Source organism: Schistocerca cancellata, chromosome 3 (genome assembly GCF_023864275.1).
Source record: "Schistocerca cancellata isolate TAMUIC-IGC-003103 chromosome 3, iqSchCanc2.1, whole genome shotgun sequence".
NCBI classification, from domain to species: Eukaryota; Metazoa; Arthropoda; class Insecta; order Orthoptera; family Acrididae; genus Schistocerca; species Schistocerca cancellata.
In genome coordinates this window covers 933,816,874-933,838,612 of record NC_064628.1, presented here as the reverse complement: position 1 = coordinate 933,838,612, position 21,739 = coordinate 933,816,874, and the positions used below count along the sequence as shown (strand labels likewise).

At 39.6% G+C, this 21,739-nt stretch overlaps 1 protein-coding gene across 1 annotated transcript in view; it reads left to right on the top strand.

Moving 5' to 3' along the window:
- Nucleotides 1-21,739, top strand: part of LOC126174745 (atrial natriuretic peptide receptor 1-like) — a 381,570-nt gene that overhangs the window by 310,917 nt on the left and 48,914 nt on the right. The window contains exons 8-9 of the mRNA XM_049921065.1: nucleotides 3,612-3,734; nucleotides 17,184-17,397. Coding sequence (XP_049777022.1) covers nucleotides 3,612-3,734; nucleotides 17,184-17,397 — 337 coding nt within the window. The remainder of the gene's footprint in view (nucleotides 1-3,611; nucleotides 3,735-17,183; nucleotides 17,398-21,739) is intronic.

Genomic DNA, 21,739 nt, shown 5'->3' with positions numbered 1-21,739 from the left:
ATTTATTTACTGTTCAATTTTTTACTTTTTAATTGCATTACCACCACACTGTCAAAGATGTTACTTACTGTGTCTCTGCTTCAGTCTAGACGTGTTACTTCTCTTCCACTGTTATTTGCAAACATTGTAACTTCTTTGGTAAAAATACTCAGTAAATGTCTGAAGATGGCCTTGTAAGCTGAAAAGTGGTTAACACAATAAAAGTAGTATTGTAGAACAAAAGCAAACTCTTGCTTTTCATTTATTATAACTTTTTGTTTAATTTTGTACATGTTCATTAAATATCACAATTTTAATTCTAAGGAGAAATCAGTGTCTTAATACAAAAATATAAAAGTGTAAATGTTTTGTACTTTATGAGTGTCTGTATTCTCAAAATTTTGAATATTGTTTCCATTATATGTAACAAGAAATGGCAGAAGGCTAATCGCCTGAACAAAATCCAGGTAATTCATTTAAGTATGATAAATACTAGGCCACATAATTTAGGAGTGCAGAATATGTTAAGTTTCACTTACACAGGTATATCAACATCCACACAATCAATGTTTTAGAAAATGAATACCATGTAGCTTATATGACTCCATTTAATGTGTAATTAATAGTCATTTCATTTATCTTGTTATAGCATTTTGTAGTACACTGCATGGTATTCATAAATTTCTGTTCATAATGAGTATCAAATTGTGGATATATATAAAGATATTTTGCATCTCTGTTTTAACAAAGTTGAGTCTTCCATGGTCATGGTTGCTTCTTTTCCAATCTTGTTGAATTGAAACAGTGCAGTTGAGTTAACTAAACCATGTAGATCACACACATGAAGTTTCGTTTTGGCAAAATATGTACTTTACGTAAAACACAGTTAACTGAGAACACAGAAAGAAGATTAAATTTAGGCCAAATTATGTATAAAACATAACAATATTTATTATTTTGTCCATTCACTAGAACCACTGTTGAAAAACTCTTCCAAGGAATATAGTGGATGTTGTTTCAAGTCCTGAGCATTTTTTTTCCGAAATAATTCAGGTGGCGGGGATTTCACTTCTGGAGGCAGTTAATTGTACATTTTTAGGGTGACTGTTGGAAAGCTGTCTTGTGTACTTGATAGGTGACACCTTGGCACTTCAATGTTCCTTGTACAGTGAGTGTCATGTTTATGTATTACTTGTCTTATGCTAAAGTTCCTTTGATTTTCTTTTATATAAATGAGGCAGAAAACACATACTAGCTAAAAACAGTCATTATGCCTAGCTTGGTGAAAATAGGCTTACAGTGGTTCAGTCTTTTGCTAGAGGATATGTTCCTGATGGTTTTTTTTTTTTTTTTTTTTTTTTTTTTTTAATAGCAACACATCTTTGCAGCCTGAGGAGTGTCTCCACAACAACAGTTCATGGCTAATGTGGCTGTGGAAGAGTGCATGGCAGACTATTGTGAGAAACTGGTCAGTTATTACCCTCTTCAGCTTCCTTGGGAGGTATATCACACGAGAAAGTTTGGTGCATACATATGCAGTGTGATCGTCCATGGAGAGTTTGCTGTCAATCTTGAAGTTCAGTAGTCTGACAGTCTCCATGTTTTCTTGCTCTTCAATGTTGGTTAGACTGCATATCAAATGTTGGTTTTTTTTTCATTGATCTTCATTTTATTTATGATGAACCATTCATTTATTTCTTCAAACATCAAATTTGATGCACCAAGAGCTTCTGCGGCTGTGTGTCCTTTGGCAATAAGGGTAGTGTCATCTGCAAACTGCAACATTTGACTATTGCAGCTCATATCATTGGCATATATGAGGAATAGGAGAGGTTCTAAGACTGATCCTTGGGGCACTCCAAGGATACCATGTTTTTGTTCAAGAGAAGTTGCTCCGTGCACTGATACTACCTGCTATCGGTTTTCCAAAGTAATTCAGTACCTGGCAGTGCATCACAGACTCAGTAGCTTTGGCTAGTACTGGTACCACTGAGATTGGTCTAAAGCTGGACACCTCGCATGGATCCCCCTTCTTATATATTGGCACTGTGCGCACCAGTTTAAGGAAGTCTGGGAAGACACCAGAAGATAGACATTTGATTATTGCTATGGCTAGTGGCTGAGCTAATTCTGCAATAATTTTCTTTAGCAGTGTGCAGGACATGCCATAGATGTCTACACTTTCTGAGTGTTTGTAGGAGTTCACAGTTTTCATCATGTCTTCAGGGTATACTTCCTTCCAGTTTTTAATACTGCACCTACCTAGTAACATTTACAGCCTGCCTTCGTTCTCCTTGATAGTAGTGATGAAATATTTAGAAATTGGCTTCATGTGATATCCAAAATGGGAATCCATCCAGGTCACTGCTACTCACAACTCAGTTGATTAGAGTTTGGTCCAAGACATTTCTATGTCTCTCAGGGGGTCCCAGTCAGGTTCAGTAGGACTGAATTGCCAAATTTATGGGCTGTATGGCCAGTGCAGAAGACAAACAAATGGATGCACACAGGTTGTTGTTTAGCATTGGATTGGTGAGGTGTTTTATGTATTTTAGCGTGTCTACTGTTACAATCCACAGGATGCAAAGGTGACCTTTCTCACAAAACATTGTTGTCAGTGGTAGTTTACTCGAGTGACAGCAGAATTATTTAAATGAAATAGTTGAAGAGTCCTAAATCAATGTAGTGTGGAAAGTTCAGCAGCTACATGATGTTGGAGATGGAGTGTCCCATGCTTCAGGCATCTGCAATCTGATCACTGTAAAATGCACTGATATCAGACATGTTGATGAATCTGTAATCATGTATCAAACTGACTGTCATTATATGGCTTCAGGACATCTCCACACTGGATTCACATTCGGGAGGACGATGGTTCAATCCCGCGTCGGGCCATTCTGATTTAGGTTTTCCATGATTTCCCTAAATTGCTCCAGGCAAATGCTGGGATGGTTTCTTTGAAAGGGCATGGCCAATTTCCTTCCCTAAACCGATGAGATCGATGACCTCATTGTGTGGTCTCCTCCCCCAAAAACTACCCCAAACAGGACATGTCATTCATGTGACATGCTGAACTCTTTGGTTAATTTCTTTTTTCTTTGACCTTAAGAAATATGTTATTGTTCAAGGCACGAAATGTTTTGAATAGTGAGGCTCTTATTTTATTGTGACAAAGGAATATGCCGGTAGAAGTTTTTTTTCCATTATGAGCATTTTTACACTTAGTGCAATGAGTATTTGGCTACCATTAGAGACAGCAGATTAGCTTTTGGCTGGTTAATACTACATTCATTATTGACAGCAGCAGTGCAACCATAGATTTGGCTGTTTTAAACTTACCAGCTGATTGTTGATAAATTGAGAACTTTTTACCAGCAGATTGTTGGTAAACTGGGAACCTTTTATGAATTTATCTAAATTGGAAAACAACAATAAACAAAGAAAAAAATAAAGATTTCTGTTGATATGTTAGCTTTTATTTATACCAAACTTAGTTTTCTACATTTTCACTCCCAGTATTCTAATTTTGATTTAATGAATAAAACATTATTGATAGTAGCTAAAATGACAAATTTTTATCTCTAATAAAAGATCAGGAAGTTAAGGAAACCTTTTCCATGAATTTATTACAGACATTTGCTGAAACCCTGATAAAGAGGACACAGGAACTACGTAGTGAGAAGCGCAAAAGTGATCGGCTCCTATTCCAGATGTTACCACCCCCTGTTGTCAGACAACTGCGGCAACAGAAACAGGTAATTGGCAAAACTTATGCCATTTACATAATGACAGAATAATAATGGCTTATGGTCATGGAACAATGATATTTTCATTTGCATACATTTAAAAAAAATTGAAACTAAGTAATTGAGGATGTTGAAATATTTAATATAGTGTTCTAATTATTGGATATAATTAGAAGTGTACATTGCATAGTAAATGATCTGACATTTGTATTTATAATGATCAAAACTCTGCCTTTATTTAGATGAACACTATTTCCATACCAGTGTAGTATTTTTAAACATATCCGTAATCTCAGGTTTTAATTGCTAAAGAGGTGAAAAAAACTGCACTTTAAATTTACTAAAAGAATCATATGGCATAGCTGAGGTACCCCTAGGGGTAGCTTCAACCCCTTGATTGGAAATGGTTTTCTTTCTCTGCACACAGTGCCCTCTTAGAATTATGTCTTAAGCATTTTTGTCAAGTGTAAGGAATGATTGAAAGCTAATTCTGGCACATAGCCTACTCTCCTTTATATATATATTTTTTAATTTATTTTATTATTTCTTTATTTATACATGCACAGTTCATCTGTTAATGATATGGGAATTGTCAACAAGTACAGTGAAAATAAATAGCTCTTGCATAGCAGCAAAAGGGCCACCAAGCTTAATGTAGCTATCCAACAACCAGTCACTAACAATTGTTTTAATTGGATAGTATTCCTTACAAATATTTATTTCAGAAGTTTTAAATTTAACATTGCATAATATGTTTATATCATTTTGTAAAAGTAATTGTCTGGAAGGAAGTAATAAAAATAACACACCACACAGATAGTCATTGGCCACAAAAAATTGAAGTATTTTGAGCATTTTCACTCATTAGGAATGCAATAAGGAAGTTTTGCTGGTTAGTGCAAAAAACTAATCAATGTGTTAAGAAATGTGACACTTGAAGTATTTACTCTGTGATGAACACTTAATAAGTCTTTCACCGAACTTTGCACAAAACCACATTCATAAAGTCTCTATCCATGACCGCATGCTGAAGTGTTGAAACAAAGAAAATATCCAATAACCAGTCATACAACAATATTATTTGCCAATCATGATCGGTTTTGGAAACATAGCTGTGTCTTCAGGTGGGGGCAAAAAAGCTGTGTCTTTGTCTCATTTATGATGTATACGAGGGGGGACCCAAAAATAACAGGAATTTTTTTCTAGAAAGCATATACTTTATTGTTTTCAAATACAACCTTAATCTCCTTCAAAGCACTCTCCATTAGCATTAATACACTTGTCCAAACATTCATTCCAGTGTTCAAAGCACTTTTTAAATTCATCCTCTTTGATACCTGCTAGCACTTTCATGACATTGCGTTTTACATCTTCCACATCCACAAAACGTTTCCCTCTCAAGTCTCTTTTCATCCTCGGGAATAGGAAGAAGTCTGACGGTGCTAAATCCGGTGAATATGGCATGTGGGTCAAGGTAGTCGTCTTCGTTGAGGCCAAAAACTGGCAAATGCTGAGAGCCGTGTGCGCGGGAGTGTTGTCGTGATGCAGGAACCACACGCCAGAATCCCACAAAGCTGGACATTTTCATGACAAACTTCTGCAAAGCTGTTTCATAACCCACAAATAGAATTGTTGGTTTTCAGGGACAAATTCAGAGTGTATGATGCCATTGATCTTTTTAAAAAAAAAAAAAAAAAATCAACATCGTTTTCACATTCGATTTTTTGGTCGAGGTGAGCCAGGTGACTTCCATTGTGATGACTGTTGTTTACTTTCTGGATCGTACCCATAGCACCATAACTCATCACCTGTAATGATTTTGTCGATCACGATATGGATCAGCTTTGAACGCGTCCTTCATTTCGAGACAGGCTTGAACGCAACTATCCCTTTGATTTCCGATAATAATCTTCAGCACAAATTTTGCTGCCACTCTTCACACCCCCAAATCAATGGTCAAGATATGCTAAATTGAGCTCCAGGACAACCCGAACAAGTCCTGCGTTGATCTTCACTGATGAGATCACGGATTTTGTCGATGTTGTCTTTGCATCGAGCAGTTGAAGGTCGACCAGAACGGGGCAGATCTTCAACCACCATTTCTCCCATTTTAAACCAAGAAAACCATTCATACACTTGCGTTTTACTAAGGGCATGGTCTTTGTAGGCTGCCTGAATCATCGCAACAGTTTCTGCTGCGTTCTAGCCTAGCAAGAAACAAAACTTCACTGCCGCACGTTGTTCGTAAGAACTAGCCATTTTCTCGTATCACGTATGCACTGTACACACATTCAAAGAACTGCCAAAGAAGCCACACTTCTCACTGTTGGACAACGCCGCATGGCAGAATGACTCAACAGAGCTCCTATGCAGCACAACCTGCTACTACAAGTACACGATGTGCAGCATTACGATTCCGGTTACTTTTGGGTCCCCCCTCGTATGTACCATGGTGAACTCTGCATCTGAAATTTACACTTTTCAACTGATAAACTTATATTAAGATGGAACTAAGCCTCATAAATGCATAATAATGAATAAATAATAAGGGTTAGAGATGAGCTACAGGTTTCTCTACTCTTTACCTTTTTTTCACTCAACCAAACTGGTCACATGACTGGCCAACAAAAGCAGCATATCTTTTAAAACCGTGTTTCGATTATAACTTCAGAGAAATATCAATGAAAAATACATGTTACCTTTTTTTCAAGAAACAAAGGAATTGCAGGAAATGCTCTCACTGATGTGCTCTGTCTACGAGAACAGCATCTGAAAACTGCAGAAATAACATAACACACTCCAACTCAGTTCTTATTACTGTAGGACTAATTTAAGGAAAGATGTAGGTGAATGAATTATTCACTCTGGAGCTACATGTACACTATTGTGAAACTTTCAGTAAGGAGAGCATTTAAGGAGGTTCTGAAACAGGAGAAAATTACTGGAAAATTGGAACTACATTTCTGAAGCAAATCACACACTGTGGCTAAGCCATTACCCACTTTATACTTCCTCTGAGAAGAGCAACTCCATTCACTGGTGCATGCAAGATGGTTATCAGTTTGCTCCTTGCTAGTTCTGTCAGTAAGACTGCTGCTTCCAAAAGGTGACGGTCTAGATAAGAGTCCCAGCGAAGCATGCAGTTTTATCGCCATTTTAGATCCACATCACTCCCTCTGCGCGCGCATGCTCTCACACACACACACACACACACACACACACACACACACACACACACACACACAAATTTTATATATAGATATATATTACTTTTATATGCATTTTCTCCTGCCGCTGATTGGTGAGTAGATTTTTTATCGATCCGAACTTCCTTTATAACTTTCTATTCTCTAGCTTATCCTTCTCTCCTCCCTGTGGAAAGAACCATTACTTCCAAAAGCTGAGCTAGTGTTATGTATTTTTGTATGGAGTTATTCATAATTACCTTGGTGGTAAACGACTGCCCAAAAACTACAATACGTAATGAAAAGAGCCAAATATCAACTCATCAGAGTACAAATGCTCAATACAGGCATCATTTGTGACATGGTAAACATCAATACACTAGTTGAACTGTTACTTTACGATGGCTGGTATTGTTGATTCTATTTATTATCCTTCCTTGTGACTCTTTCAAATTAAGTGGCAGTGAAACCAGAAACACACAATATTTGACATAATTCCAGTTAACTCTGGTGACCATGGGGGCCACTGAATAAGAGGAAGAGGAGGGTCATGACAGGAAGTTTGTTCCATCCAATGCTGAAGCAGTTTGTCACTGAGCTAAAGACGAACGTCTGAAAGTAAGTGTGGTGCAAAACTAAATCTTTGTCTTGCTGCAGTTGTGGCATAAGTCATTGCTGCTTCACATCCAGGTACAGAAAACGAGTCACAGTGTTTGCTCTGCAAAGAAGAATGTCCATAAACTTTTGAAAATGTGTCCAATATCTCATGTGGATTTTCTGTGCCCAAATGCACCCGTTATGATGATTTACTTTGCTAGATGCATGCAATGTTGCTTTGTTATTGAAAATCAACTTCTGTGAAACACTTTCTTCCTCTAGTAGCCACTGCAAATCATTGCATGGTTTTACACACAGACATTTGCATAGACTACATAGGATAGTTGACTGCAGTATCTGCAGTTCTCTGCTCGCATGTGTCATTGACTTCTTCAGGCTCCTGACAAATGATTCCCTCATATTCTCAACCTTCTGCACTGATAGTGCCGGCTGACCTGTGTTCTTCTCACCACATAAGCAGCCACTCTCACAGAATGTGTTGTACCATGCATTAATTTTTTGGTCTGTAGGAACTTTTACTTACTATTTGGAAAAAAAAACTGTCACTGAATCATCACAGTTAACTCACATTTAGTGAATTCACATTTAATAAATTCAATGACTCTAAATGAAAGCATCACACCATTATAGAGTGTGTTTTGATATGCCTGGCCCCTAGTGCTGCATTCTGCAATTATGCTATGGCACATATTATGAATCAAAACTTGGAGAGATGTTTTATTCACTAGATGTCTTTTAGTTTTTGCACAGTCATCTCTGAAACCCTAGAGGTACTTCTGTACACCTATCAACAGTACTGATATTTTTCCTGTCGAAGGTAGGTACTAGTTGTCAGTTGTGTCTCATAATTGTATAATGCAAAGTTTGCAACATTTTGGGTAATATCCCACTTTCCCGAAATGTTTAAAATATTGACACATTTTTTTAAAAAAATACACTATAAAATATAAAGCTGTCCTCAACACAGAGGCTGACTTGAATATGATAGTGATTTCCTAGACACAGTTTTACTGAAAATGGTATGAACTTTCCTTTCTCCAACCTTTCATCTAATTTACCAAGCCAGTTATAGGGAAAAGTACAGTTTAATGGGTCACATAGCAGATATAGATGACTGCCAGAAATAAAAGAAATGACACCAATAATTAAACAATGGAAAGTCCAGGTTAGAATATAAAAAAAGATATGAAAAGGATAGGCTGGTGCTCACCATAAATATTAACAACGAGTTGCAGACAGGCATGATGAAAAGACTGTTACATATATGCTTGCAGCAAAAGCCTTCTTCACAAAAGAAAATCACACACACATTCATTCACACACACACACACACACACACACACACACACACACACACACACACACACACACACATTGTCTCTGACTGCTTCAGCCAGAATGCAACTGAAAAACATCAAGTGGGGCAAGGAAGGAGGGTGAATAACAGTGTGTGTGGTGGAAGAGGAATCAGCAGTGCCTGGTGAAGCATGTACGGACTAGAGGTGCCATGACATGGCTGCCAAGCATAGTGTCGGGAAGCTGTGGAGGAGGACAAGGGGAAAAATGGAGAGCAGAGAATGTGTTGTAAGGATAACTCCCATCTGTGCAACTTAGAAAAGCTGGTGATGGAGGGGAGAATCCAATAGCCCAGGTTGTGAAGCAGACATTGAAATCACACTGGTTATGTTCAGCTATATTTTGTGCCACAGGGTGATCCACTTTGCACTTAGCCACAACTTGACAGTGGACGTTCACATTGGACAGTTGGTTGGTAGTCATACCAACATAAAATGCTGAGCATTGCTTTCACAGGTGGGTCAGCCTCCAGTGGGGTGGGATAACTCTGTGACAGGACTGGAATAAGAAGTGCTTGGGCAGGTCTTGCTCCTGCATCATCCTCAGGGATATGATCACTGTGGTAAGGGGTCAGGTTTGGAAGTGGCTTAGGAATGGCCTAGGATGTTATGGAGATGGTTGGGTGATGGTACTGCACTTTAGGAGGAGTGGCAAGATTTTCTGTAGGATGTCTATAATCACAGGACATGATGCCAGATCATCAAAGCCCTGTTGAATGATGTGGTTCAGTTGTTCCGGTCCATGGTGGTACTGAGTGATGAAGGGTATACTCCTTTGTAGCTAGTTCTTGGGGATGGTGGGAGGATTGGTGGTGTGTGGAGGTATGGAAAGGGAAACTGTTTGCAGACTAGGTCGGGGGGATAGTGCCTGTCTGTGAAGATTTTCAGCATGCTGGGCAAGGAAGCTCCCATCACTACAGATATGCATCCCTCAGGTGGCTGGACTGTATGGGAGGGATTTTTTTGATGTGGAAGGAATGGAAGCTGTCAAAATGCAGGTACTGTTGGTTGTTGATGTGTTTGATGTGGAAAGAGTCATTATAGAGGAGTAGGTCAATCTCCAGGAAGGTTTCATGCTGGGTTGAGGAGCACCAAGTGAAGTGGATGGGAGAGAAGGTCTTGAGATTGTGAAGTAATAATGATAGGGTGTCCTGGCACTGAGTCCAGATCATGAAGATATCATCAATGAACTTGGACCAACGTGGGGTTTGAGGTTTTGAGAGGCTAGGAAGGTTTGCTCTAGATGACCCATGAACATGTTCACATAGGAGGGTGCCATGTGGCTACCGATGGTTGTGCTGCTGACTTACGTGTATGTCTTCCCTTCAGAGGAAAAGAAGTAGTATGTTAGGATATAGTTAGTAAGGTGTAAAAGGAATGAGGTAGTGAGCTAGGAATCTGAAGGCCATTGGGAGAGGCAGTGTTAATCAGTGGTAAGTCTTTGGGCATAAGGAATGTTGGTGTATGGGGAAGTAGTGGCAACAGAGACAATTAGGGTTCCAGGAAGTCCATCAGATGTCAGGCCACCTGAGAAAGCAGCCATGTCATACACCACTTCTGCTGCAGTTATTGCTCAGTTACTCTCTGCTGCAGTTATTCCTCAGTTACTCAGCCTTTTATATTGGTATGACAACCAACCAGCTGTCAATCATGCTGAATGGCCACTACCAAACTTTGATCAAGAGGACGGTAGTCCATCTTGTAGCACAACATGAACCTGAACATAACCTGCTTGATTTCAAAGGTTGCTTCACAACACAGGCCCCCTGGATCCTCTCCTCCACCAACAATTTTTCTGAGCTGTACAGACTGGATTACCCTTATAACACATTGTCTGCTTCCAAAATCATCTGGGTTTCAACCCACGGTAACCTATTGTCCCCACACCCTCCACCCAAATGTTTACGCCCTTCTGTCCTCTAATATCCTCGCAGTTCACCTCCCCTTACCCTCATTGTGAACTGCTCTCTGGCCTTTCCCCTTTGCTGCTTCTCTCCTTTCCACTCCCCATCTTCCTCCCTCCCCCTTCCCCACAACCTAATGCTTTGCCTGGCAGTCCTGTCCTTGCATCATTTGGTCCCTGTATTAGGCAGTGCTGATCACTCTTCCCCCACTCATACCCCTCAGTGTCTTTCAGCTGTTTTCTGACCAGAGTAGCCAGAGAGAGCAGTCGTGTGCTTCGGCTGAAAGCTTATATGTAACACTATTTTTGTCATGCCTATCTGCAACTCAACATGTCATCTTTACAGTGAGTAGCAATCTATCCTATTAATATTAATGATAACAATAATCGTAAGACCCACCAATCATTGAACTGCAAAATCTATGACTACTAGTCTGGCAGTTAGCAATAAAGTCACATTTTATTTTAATATATTAATAGTATTGCACAACGCTTATTTATAAAAATATTTTTTTTATCAGTGAGAGAGCTGAGCTCAGTGCAGTGGTGCTAGTGTTTTATATTTGATGTGATATCTGTGATCAATAATTTTATTGCTGCTTTTCACTATTAACAGTCAGTTTCTTTTCTTTGTAAGTAAATTGCTGAAAATGCTAAATCCTCTTTCACCTAAATATGATGACATGAAAAACTACTTTGTAGCAACCCATAAAAATGGAAAGAACACTCAAGTTTGCCTCTAAAGCCAAAATCCACCTTGACAGGTTTTTTGACTGTTTTCTGGAAATTGTGTTAAATGATTAATTATGTCATTTTATGCTCCTAGCATTCTCTTTTTCCTCTTGAATTTCAGTATTCTTCTATAAAAATGGAAATGAAATTCAAATAATTTAAAAGTCCATTTGAGTCATGTGATGCCTGTGATGTCACTGGCTAGCTTGCATCTCCTACTACCTGACAATTCACAGTGATGTTTTGTTTTGGAATTTATGTTTTGGAAATTGGATTACAAACAGTGTGTAGTACCATACTTTACAAACACTTGCATGAAAACTCCTGAAAAGTTGTTTTTGAGGGTTCCATAGAATGAGAAGATGCATAAAATGGGGTTGCACTGTACTGGCAGATTACCATCACATCGACGCACAAGTTCACTAACTTAAAATTAAAACAGAGTTGCACTGTGAAGTTAACATTAACTTACCTCCAAGATACACTCTCCCACTGTTAAAAAGAAGGACAGCGTCATTCAACAAAATTAAACTCCTAGTGAAAATTGTCATTTTAACCAAGTACACCTCAGTTGTTCGGTCGCTCAGTTGCTACGGCAGTAGCTGCTTGAATTTTACGAGCTGATGTGCATAGACTAATCTAACCTAAAAGAACATTTCAACTTATTTGTAAAATTACTTGACAATCCTCTTATATAAGAACCTAATCACAATCATAAAACTTCACCACATTGATCAGAAACAGAACATTGTGTTTTTTTTTAATTTTTTTTTTTTTTTTTTTTTTTTTTTGCTGTTTACATGCACTTACTTACATTTGCAATCGTTGTTCACATGCTAAATGTTCAAAAAGATATTTTCTAGTTAATGTGACCACACACTTTTTACTTTATTAGAAACAATGCTTTTATCTCTGTGCTGTCCAGCTAGGATCCTTATTGTTTGAACTTTTTGCAGTTTCATCATCTTTCACAAAGATGAGGTAAGTCTGTTTCAGACGACAACATTACTTTACACTCGCAAACATCACAGTGCTAAAGTTTGTGTCACCTGTATGTTGTACAAGCTTTATACCTCTCTGTATAACCTCATTGTCCTACACATCATTGCACTGTGAATGTATGGTAATATCTTCACTACTAGCAATGCCTTCCAAAAAAGTGAACTGTTTATTTGCAAAGGGAATGTGTTTATCCTTCATTGTTCATTTTGCAGGACTAAGACTAATGTGAAGCTATATACAGTACATCCCACAAGCCAAATGACTGCTACAATCATTCTTGATACGTGATTGGAAGCTTTCCCAGCATATGTGTTTTTTCGAGGGCTCTCAGGTATCCAGCCAGATGCAATCGTTGAAGTCCCATGATATTTTGGTGAATAACCTTTCTGCCATCATCAGGTGGTTCTGATGGAATGGTCTGTCTGTTCATTGTCGGTGTTTATGTCCGTCAGTAGGGCTTCGATTCCCTGTGCCAACAGTCCAATTGCAGCTGCCGATATTACGATTGCAAGCCATGGCACTTCGATTGCAGCCACCGACAATCTGTTTGCAGGCACCGACCCAGGTCTGCGGCATCCCCAGCATCAAACCGGGTGGTGGAAGAAGCAGAATTCCATGGAGTGCCCCTGGCAGCCATCGTGGAAAGATCTTGTGTCCGCTTGAGTCATGATTCCTTGATGGAGCTAAGTAATGGTTTCCATGCCTGGCTGAGTGGAAAACCTGTGTTCTGGTTTATGAGATTGTCTGTTACATGAATTTCAATGGCCTTGTTGAAGATGGCTGTCCCGGTAGAAGCTGGTAGGGGCCAGAATCTTGGTCTCTTCGTATTTTGTGTTGTGTCCAGTTTCTAAGCAGTGCTCCGTCAATGCTGATTTGTTGGGCTGGCCTAGGCACGTGTGGCATTGGCTTTCTTTGCAGCGGTCTTTAACTGTTTGGATTGTTTGACCGATGCAGGATTTGCCGCAATCACATGGAATATTATACATGCCCGCTTTCTTGAGGCCAAGTCCGTCTTTCACTGTTCCCAATAAGTGCATATCTTGGATGGTGGTCAGAAAACTGTGTCAATTTTGTGTTGTTTTAGCAGTCTCCCAATTTTTGATGTCACATTGCCTGCGTATAGTAGAAAGGCAAGGCTTGGTTCCTCATCTTTAGATTGTTCTTCATCTGGGTTTCTGCTGTGTTTCTGTCATCTGAGGGTTGTCTGGATATGTCAATTGCTGTACCTGTTCTTGTGGAACACATTTTCTAGGTGTTTGAGTTCCTTGTTCGTCTTTCCCTCTCCTTCCCTCTTTCCTGATGAAGCAACCATGGGTTGCGAAAGCTTGAATATTTGTGTGTTTTTTATTTTATTGTGTCTATCAACATACCAGTGCTTTCTCATTTGGTAATTTAAAGCATCTTTGTTTTTATATATATTTTTCCCACGTGGATTGTTTCCCTCTATTATATGGTCTGATCTTTTACCTCCCACACTAGTACTGAATATTAAAAAAATAATCAACACTCTACTATGTTACCATGACACCCGGTCTGTGAACACATATGTAGTAAATCACCTTGTTGAATTACTGACTTTGAAATTAGGAGTCCAGAATATGAACAGATGTCAGAGACAAAGAGACAGAAGAACTTTCAAAACAGCCAGCCATTTTAATAAGATGCTAAGATATGGAAACAGGAAACTATATATGAAATTTTATGGAAGGACGGATTGCCACATAGCAGAGATGTTGAGTCGCAGACGGGCACAACAAAAAGGCCAAACAAGTGAGCTTTCAGCTAAAAAGCCTTTTAAAGTAACAACATACACATACACACATTCATGCAAGCACAACTTTTGCATGGTTGGCAACCCGCTGGCCACACCTGCTCGCTGCATAGCTGTGCAGAACTGTGCTGAGGAGACACCCAAGAAAACAATCCACATATGAAGATGCATTACATCAGCATGCATGGGAGGCAAAGCAATAACTGCTGCGAACTCCATCACACATTGGAGGACAAGTTATCTCCATGCAGATCCACGCGAGGCATGGTTGGTATAAGGAGGAGGAGGCTGGGGCAGAGAGGGGAAGAGATAGCAGAGTGATGGGGAATGGTAAATTGCTACTTGTGGGAGCATACTGGGACATGGTTGGGGTAGGGCAGGGCAGCGAGATGCAATCAGTAGGTTAGGAAGGGGTGGGGGATGAAGCAGAAAAGGAGAGTTGTAAAAAGACTGTGGGTTCATTGGTGAAATAGAAGGCTGTGTGGTGCTGAAATTGGGCACAGAGATGGGGATAGGTGGGTGAAGGACAGTGACTAATGAATGTTGAGGCCAGGCAAGTTACAGGAACATAGGATATATTGCAGGGAGAGTCCCCACATGCAGTTCAGAACAGCTGGTGTTGATAGGAAGGATACAGATGTTGCAGGCTGTGAAGCAGTCTTTGAAGTGAAGAATGTTGGGTTGGTCAGCATGCTCTAACAGAGTGGTCCACTTGTCTCCTGGCCATAGCTCGATGGTGGCTTTCATGCACACAGACAGCTTTTTGGTTGTCATGGACACATAGAATGCAGTGCAGTGGTTGCATCTTAGCTTGTAGACCGCGTGACTGCTTTCACAGGTAGACCTCCCTTTCATGGAAAAGGTGATGTTTGTGACTGGATTGGAGCAGATAGTAGTGGGAGGATGTATGGGACAGGTCTACATCTATTACAGGAGTATGAGGCATGGGGTTGGGAGCAGGGGTGGTGTAAGGATGGACAAGGATATTGTGTAGGTTCAATGGGCAGTAGAATACCACTGTCAGAGCGGGGGGGAGGATTGTGGGTGGGATATTTTTCATTTCACTGCATGACAGGAGGTAGTCCAAACCCTGGCACAGAACTTAATTCACTTAATGCTAGAAGTCTTTGATTGCAATGTTGAGGAAGTGTGGCTTTGAGTTAATATCACCTCATTGTAATGGGAAAGATTGCCTTCTATCTGCTCCTTGACTGTAGCAGCTACCAACAGTGTGGGGTTTTTACTATGAACGACTGATTTCATCATCGAATGCCTGTTGTGCTGGTGACACAGACTCGAAAGATGTAGCAATCTTAGCAGTTTTGTTGATGTTAAAGTTGAGAGTACTTAAAACTTTGGTGCAGATCTCCTGATCCCATTCTAGCCATACTATAATGTCTCAGATCAATGAATTTTGACATGAAACCTTACAATTGTAACAAATGACCTGGCATTTTCTACTGAGGCCCTGAAGATGCTCAATCCAGGAGATACGAAATTCATTGGAGCATTTCTGCCACTGACTGAATGGTAAACAGCCTACTCTGATGTGTGCTTGCTGTCCATAATGGCTGGACAACAAATCACAGATGGTAGAGAAATGTAGCTTAGAAGGGTCTACTAGTGGAGAAAGTTTATTGACTACTTCTAAGTAGTGCTGCTTGAAGAGGGAGGTAATTGTCATTGACAAACTGGCTCAACAATATTGCTTTTACCTGCCTATTGGAACTAGCAAAAGCTGAAGACAGAGGAACTGAGGTGGCTGCCAACAGAATCTGCTGCTGCAATTGTGCCAGTAGCTTGTTCTACTGCCTGTTGCTGCTGCAAATGTTTTGTATCCCAGTGGGTAAAAATATAAATAGTTCTTTACACACAAATCAGGTGAGTGCTCAGAGTATGGTTCAGATTGATTCAGAGCATGTTCACAAACAGTGTATGTGGGAGACAGTAATGCATGACTTCAGCCAGGAAACTGGACAGGTGGCAGGTCCATCATAAGCAATATAAAAATAATCCCATTTGTATTCAAATCAAAAAATCATGTCTGCAGCCAGATAATCAATAATCAACAGAATAATGTAATGGCATGTAGTGGAGTACTTCATGTACAGTAAGTGAACTAGTTTCATGGGTGCAGCATGCACTTATTTAACATGGCCGAGGAACCAAAGGAATCATCCATCTAAGTTATGCTTCCTCCAGCATCTGCTGGCATGTGGCTCAGTGTGTATGATCCCCCCCCCCCCCCCCCCCATTAAAAAAGACTTATTAATTCTGCCTCTATATTGCTGCTCATGTGTGGGATATCCTCATCAGTCAGAGACACAGTAATACTGTTCTGAGGGATTCACAAAAGACATCTGAATGTAGACAGGATATTTCTTAGATCCACTTTTCTCACTATGGAAGTGATTTCTGCCATCCCCAGGAAGTACCATGTGAAAAATTTTATCATACAACGCAGTGAAGCTTACATTAAGTGTTGTTGGATTTCCATGCTTTATGAACTTTTCATATGGTAGTCATCAAAGCTATTGGGTGACTGTTTAAATACAACATATACTAGCATTTACAATTTTCTGCAATGGAAAATGAAGTATAAGGTGACAAGAACTTTGAAGTAACAAAATCTCATGGGTGAGAGTAACTATTAAATCTTGTAATAGTTAGTACTACTGCTGCTCAGCATTCTTACAGATATCTTCTTCTTTGATTTGACCTGTCCATCATTTTCTGTTTTGTTTTTAAATTATGGGGATTTTCTTCTTAGTCTATGATCAAAGATTGTTTGTTAGAATGATGAATCTAGCACAATAGAATTATTGTTCTTTCTTTTAAATTGTAGGATACTGTGCTGATATCAGATCCTATACAGTAATTTTTATTTGGCAGGTTACAGCTGAAAATTTTGAATCTGTGACCATATTCTTCAGCGATATTGTTGGATTTACACAGTTGTCTGCTGTGAGTTCTCCAATGCAGGTTATTACACTGCTAAACAGGCTGTATCGCTTGTTTGATTCACTCATTCAGAATTATGATGTATACAAAGTAGAAACAATTGGTGATGCATATATGGTTGTTTCTGGGCTCCCACAACGAAATGGTAAGTTAATGATAATGAATTCCTTAGCTGTTAAATATTTTTATTAAGTGTTCCAATATTCCAGAATGTTGTTTCACTATTATTTATACTGTAGACTAAATTACTATTTTTTTCTGTAGGATTAATTTTGAAAGAAAAACTGAATATTTTTGGCAGCACTGAACAAAAGTAGATAGTTTTAACAATCTGTTTGTATCTCATGTAACTGGATGTTATGTGACTAATTCCTAGAACATTAGACCATATCTTCATACCATTAACCTCTTGGCACACACACACACACACACACACACACACACACACACACACACACACACACACACACAAACAGCTACAATGTGCCACCTGAATACACAATGCTGGGACTGCAGTTTGGCATGTAGACTTGGTGAGGGATTATTTCGGGTGGAGTAGGGTAGGTAAGAAAGGAAAAGAGGCTGGGTGCAGGAGGAATAGTGGCCAAATGATAACAGTTGCATCAGGAAGTGGATTTGTAGTGTGTGGGAAAGAAGGTGTGGATTCAGGGGGTTATTGGAAACTGAGACCATCAGGATTACAGGAACGAAGGATGTGTTGCAATGGTAACTCAGATCTATGTATTTCAGGAAAGCTGATACCTGGGGGTGGGAGGGAGGATCCAAATGACACGAATTATGAGGCAGCCACTGAAATGAAGCTTATGTGGTTAGCAGCTTATTCTGCCCCTGAGTGGTTAACTTTGCTCTCAGCCCCTGTTTGGCTGTGATGTTTTATATAATGTGAGAGGAGGTTGGTGGTGAGGGCCATATGAAATTCTGTGCAGAAATTGCAGCAGATATGGTATGTGACATGGCTGCTTCACAGGTGGTCTTGCTTCTAATAGAACAGGACAAGTCTGTGATGGGAATAAAGTAGGATGTGCTGGTTCGATGAATCAGACAGGTCCCACTGCTGCGTCTTCTACAGATATAACCCATATGGCAAGGGGCTGGGACTGGGTGCATCATAGGGATGGACCAGAATGTTATGTTAGGTTGGGCGGGCAGAGGAATACCATTTTAAGAGTGGTGGGAACGATTGTGGGTAAGATGTCCCTCATTTCCATGCACAATGATAGATGGTCAAAGCCCTGAAGAAGGATTTGGTTCAGTTGTTCCAATTCACTATGATATTGGATGATGAGTTCCTTTGCAGCTGGCTTCTGGGGATGTTGGGAGGTTTAGGAGTGTGTGAGGACGTGGTTAAGTAAATCTACTTGTGGACTAGGTTTAAGGGCTAGTGCCCATCTGTAAAGGGCTTAGTGAGACCTTGAGCATATGGGGCAAGGGAATTCTTACAACTTCAGATGTGCTGTCAGACAGTGGCCAGACTATATGGGAATAAGTTTTTGGTGTGGAAGGGGAGACACCTGTCAAAATGTTGGTACCGTAAATTGTTAGTGGCGTTCATTTTTCTTTTTGTCATTAGTCTTCTGAATGTTTTGATGCAGCCCACCACAAATTCCTCTCCTGTGCTAACCTTTTCCTCTCACAGTAGCACTTGCAACTTATGTCTTCAATTATTTGCTGGATGTGTCCCAGTCTCTGTCTTCCTCTTCAGGTTTTCCCCTCTACAGCTCCCTCTACCACTATGGAAGTTATTCACTGGTTTCTAACAGATGTCCTATCATGCTGTTGATCTAAGTGTATCCATACAGTCCTTTCATCGCCGATTCTGCAGACAACCTCCTCATTCCTTACCTTATCAGTCCACATTCTTCTGTAGCATCACATTTCAAATGATTCTATTCTTTTCTGTTAACAGTTTGCCACACTCATGAAAGTGTCACTGCCGTACAATGCTGTGCTCCATACGTATATTCCCAGGAATTTCTTCCTCAAACGAAGACCCATGTTTGATACTAGTAGACTTCTCTTAGCCAGGAATGCCCTTTTTTGCCAAATTCTGCTTGATATGTTTTCCTTGCTTTAACTATCATTGATTATTTTGCTGCCTAGAAAGTAGAATAATTTAAATTCATCTACTTCATGAGCACCAATTACTATGTTAAGTTTCTCACAGTTCTCGTTTATGCTGCTTCTCATTACTTTCGTCTTCCTTTGATTTATGCTCAATCCACGTTCTGTGCTCATTAGACTGTTCATTCCATTTAACAGAGTTGTAATTCTTCTTCATGTTCACTGAGGATAGTAATGTCATCAGTGAGTTTAGCACTGATATCCTAAATTTTCATTGCACTCTTGAATCTTTCTCTTATTTCCATCATTGCTTCTTCGACGTATAGACTAAAAAACACAGGCTTAAGACTACATCCCTGGCTTACACTCTTTGTAATCCATACACTTTGTTCTTGGTCTTTCACTCTTGTCGTTCCCTCTTGGTTCTTGTACTATTGTATACTATCCATATTCCCCCAAAGCTTACCCATATTTTTCTAAGAATTTTGAACACCTTGCGCCATTTTACATTGTCAAATGCTTTTTCCAGGTTGACAAATCCTATGAACATGTCTTTATTTTCCTTCAGTCTTGCTTCGAGTATCAACTGCAACTCAGAACTACCTGTTGGATGCCTTTCCTAAAGCCAAATTGACCATCATCTGATAGATCCTCAATTTTATTTTCCATTCTTCTATATACCATCCTTGTCAGAAACTTGGATGCATCAGCTGTTAAGCTGATAATGCAATAATTCTTGCACTTGGTTGTTGCAACCTTGGGAATTGTGTGGATGATATTTTTCCGGAAGTATATTGGTGTATCACCAGTCTCATATGTTCTACAGACCAGTGTTAATAATCATTTTGTTGCCATTTCCTGAATCATTTTAAAATTCTGATTCTATCCCTTGTGCCTTATTTGATTTTAAGTCTTCCAAATCTCTTTATAAGTTCTGTTTCTAACACTGGATCCCCTCTCTCTTCCCTATTGACTCCTATTTCTTCTTCTATCATATCATGTCCTATTTCTTCTTCTATCATATCATCAGATAAGTCCTCCCCCTCATAGAGATCCTCAATGTACACTTTCCCTGTATCTGCTCTCTCCTTGACTTTTAACAGTGGAATTCGCATTACACCCTTAATGTTATTGTCCTTGTTTGATTTTTCTATATGCTGAGCCAGTTTTTCTGACAGTCATTTCTTTTTCGATTTCTTCATGTTTTTCCATGGCCATTTCACCTTAGCTTCCCTGCACTTCCTATTTATTTCACTCGTAAGTGACTTATATTTCTGTATTCCTGCATTCCCTGTACATTTTTGTACTTTCTTCTTCCATTGATCAATTACATATTTCTGCTGCTACCCATGGTTGCTTTTCCAATTACTTTCATTGTACCTATGTTTTTCATTCCAACTTCTGTGACTGCCCTTTCTAGTGATGTCCATTCCTCTTCAAACTGAATCACCTAATGAGCTATTAATTATCACAGTATCTATAGCCTCAGAGGGCTTCAAGCATATTTCTTCATTCCTCAGTACTTCCGTATCCCACATCTTTGTGCACTTGTTTATCCTGATTAGCTTCTTAAACTTCAGCCTACTCTTTGTTGTCACAAATCGGTATCTGAGTCTGTATCTGCTCCTAGGCATGCCTTTCAGTCCACTATCTGATTTTGGAATCTCTGCCTGGTCATGATGTAATCTAACTGAAATCTTCCTGTATCTACCATTCCACTCTCCCACAACTATTAGAATTTTTTTTCTCCCTTTAGATACTGAATTATCCATTCAGTGTCCTCATATACTTTATCCATCACTTAATCATCAGCTTGTGACATCAGCCTGTATACCTGAATTATTGTTGCTGGTGTTGGTTGTGATCAGAATACCCCTGTTACTGAACTGTTCACAGTTACTCATTCTCTATCCTACCTTCCCATTCATTATGAATACTACTCCCATTATTCCATTTTCTGCTGCTGTTGATATTACCTTATACTCATCTGACCAAAAATCCTTGTCCTCTTTCCATTTCACTTCACTGATGCCCACTATATCTAGATTAAGCCTTAGCGTTTTCCTTTTCAGATTTTCTGGCTTCCCTACCATGTTCAAACTTCTGACGTTCCATGCCCCGACTTGCAGAACATTCCCCTTTCATTGGCTGTTCAATCATTTTCTTATGGCCACGTCCCAGCTGGTAGTCACTTCCCAGAGATCTTCATGGGGGATACACGTTATGTGCCTTTGATGCAATGGTTCCCATTATCTTGTGCACCCTCATGCCATTGGTCATTGCTGATTCTTCTGCCTTCTAGGGGGAGTTTCCCACCACAAGGACAAGAGAGAGCCCTGAACCTCTGTCTGCTCCTCCACCCTCTTTCACAAGGTCAATGGCAGAGCAAGGACGACTTCTTAAGC